Here is a 1,897-nt window from a genome sequence, read left to right on the forward strand (position 1 = left end):
ATTAAATAAGAAGTGACTGATTAATATATAAATATAATAGAAATAATTTTTTAATATAGAATTTATAATAAATAAAACAGTTTCATGTGTAAGGGATTTTATGTGAAGTGAATATGCTAAAAGTGCATAAAATATTTATTTTGCTGTATTAACTATTGAAAACAAATTTTGCCAAGAAAAACGGGAAAAGCACCTTTTTTCCACTTATGATTTAAAAGATTACTTGACATGAAATCCCCCATGTATGTATATAAAAATAAAATAAAGTGTAAGATTTAGTGGAAAAGCCCTTTTTATTTATTATTTATAAGCATTATATTGTTTGTTGAGAACGTTTTATGTTTTTCGTCCAACTTTTTGTAGAATATACTCCTTAAGAGGTTGGTAATATTGATAACGTAAACTTATCATTTCAGGGAGATTTCGGATCTGCTCAAAAATATCCGAATCTGATTCAAGTACAATGATGGCGGATATTGTCATTACAATAACCACAAAAACAAAGGATGGAATGAATGCATTGATAAAATGGAATTTACGTACACCTTTGGCACTGTTGGTATAATGGTTATCAGACGTAAGGTTGTCGTTGCTCTTGGAAGTCGTTGATGTGCTTAAACAGGAATTTATTGTTGTGCTGTTGGACTGCTGATGTTGAAAATAGCTATTCAGCCTCTTTTCAGAATTTCTCGGTGGTACAGCATCACTATTATATGTAGTAAATGCTGCTGACTCAGGTGATGAGTACAATATCGAGTCCTCTGTCTTCAAATAGTAATTTGATATCTCTGCATTGCTGCAATTATTTAGCATGTTGATGTTTTCAAAATTCGATGACGCACGCATTCGAGCCTCTTCAGACACCGGTTCGAGACTTGGTCCTTGTATGCCACTGTTGCCGGACACGTCATATCCGAGGTTTTGGCTAAAAACAATGTTACTTGGACTGTCTGTTGCTGGCATAGTACAGTTGCTTAACGGTTCAGACATAGTTGAACGAGGTAAACTGCTATAGCCTGAATGTAAATTTAAATTTTTTAAATCGTTTGAAGCTATGTATGAATTTCTCAATAGTTTACGTATTTGCGCCAAATCACCCTGGGGTGAGTTTTGTTCATAAATAAAGTTTTTGTCATATATTACATATTTGTTAAATTTCTAAAACTATGATTTATATCAAAATTTTAATAGGGTCGCAGATAGCTACAACAATTTAGTCCATATTTATCCCTTAATATCTTTTTTTAGTTAGATATGGAATTTCTCGACCCTTTACAAAAAATTTCAAGCCAATATCTCAATTACGTTCAAAAATATGTTCATTTAAACCTGTGTCCTTTAATTTCATCTTTTTCATATTTTAGTATTAAGTATGACAGAACATACATTTGGTGTTGAATAAAATATTTTGACAATTTTTAAAAATTATTTAGTTAATTATTTTATTAAAGACTATAACATTGTATATACAATAAAAAAATATAATTTTATTATGAGCCACGCACAACAACACCTAAATCACGTTCCCATGACAATTGGATCTTCGCTCCGGAACGACCCGAGTCATACTCGGCCAAAGATTGTCAACTCAGCGACAGCTGTATCAACCGAAAGTTTTTTTCCCAAAGAAAGAACTATCGGCCACAGTCGAGCTGTTACAACAACAACAACACCTAAATCACCCCACACAAACCAACTTTCCCGCCCACCGAAATATAAAACACAATTTAATACAATATCATCAGTTAGTATAATAGCTTTTTTTATTTGAACTGTTTATCTTAAACATAATACAATTAATTCTTACAACCTACTTATATAGTTAATTCCTAACACTACTTATTTTCTATAAAATAATGATAGAGTTTCATAACAAATCCATCTTTTTCGCATAGTT

General features: G+C 31.3%; 1 protein-coding gene across 1 annotated transcript; it reads right to left on the minus strand.

The window, feature by feature from the left end:
• Positions 1 to 262: 262 nt before the first annotated feature.
• Positions 263 to 1,098, minus strand: LOC124418545. Its single transcript, XM_046945185.1, has 2 exons — positions 1,080 to 1,098; positions 263 to 1,016 (listed from the first exon to the last, which is right to left on the minus strand). Exon 2 carries the CDS (start codon positions 988 to 990, stop codon positions 337 to 339), a length of 654 nt encoding a protein of 217 aa, XP_046801141.1. The 5' UTR covers positions 991 to 1,016; positions 1,080 to 1,098; the 3' UTR covers positions 263 to 336.
• Between the last annotated feature and the right edge of the window lie 799 nt (positions 1,099 to 1,897).

Source organism: Lucilia cuprina, chromosome 2, assembly GCF_022045245.1.
Source record: "Lucilia cuprina isolate Lc7/37 chromosome 2, ASM2204524v1, whole genome shotgun sequence".
Taxonomy (NCBI): Eukaryota; Metazoa; Arthropoda; class Insecta; order Diptera; family Calliphoridae; genus Lucilia; species Lucilia cuprina.

What these genes read in the sequence shown, in the direction of transcription:
- LOC124418545 (XM_046945185.1), bottom strand. Translation starts at nt 990, where the DNA reads ATGTCTGAACCGTTAAGCAACTGTACTATGCCAGCAACAGACAGTCCA.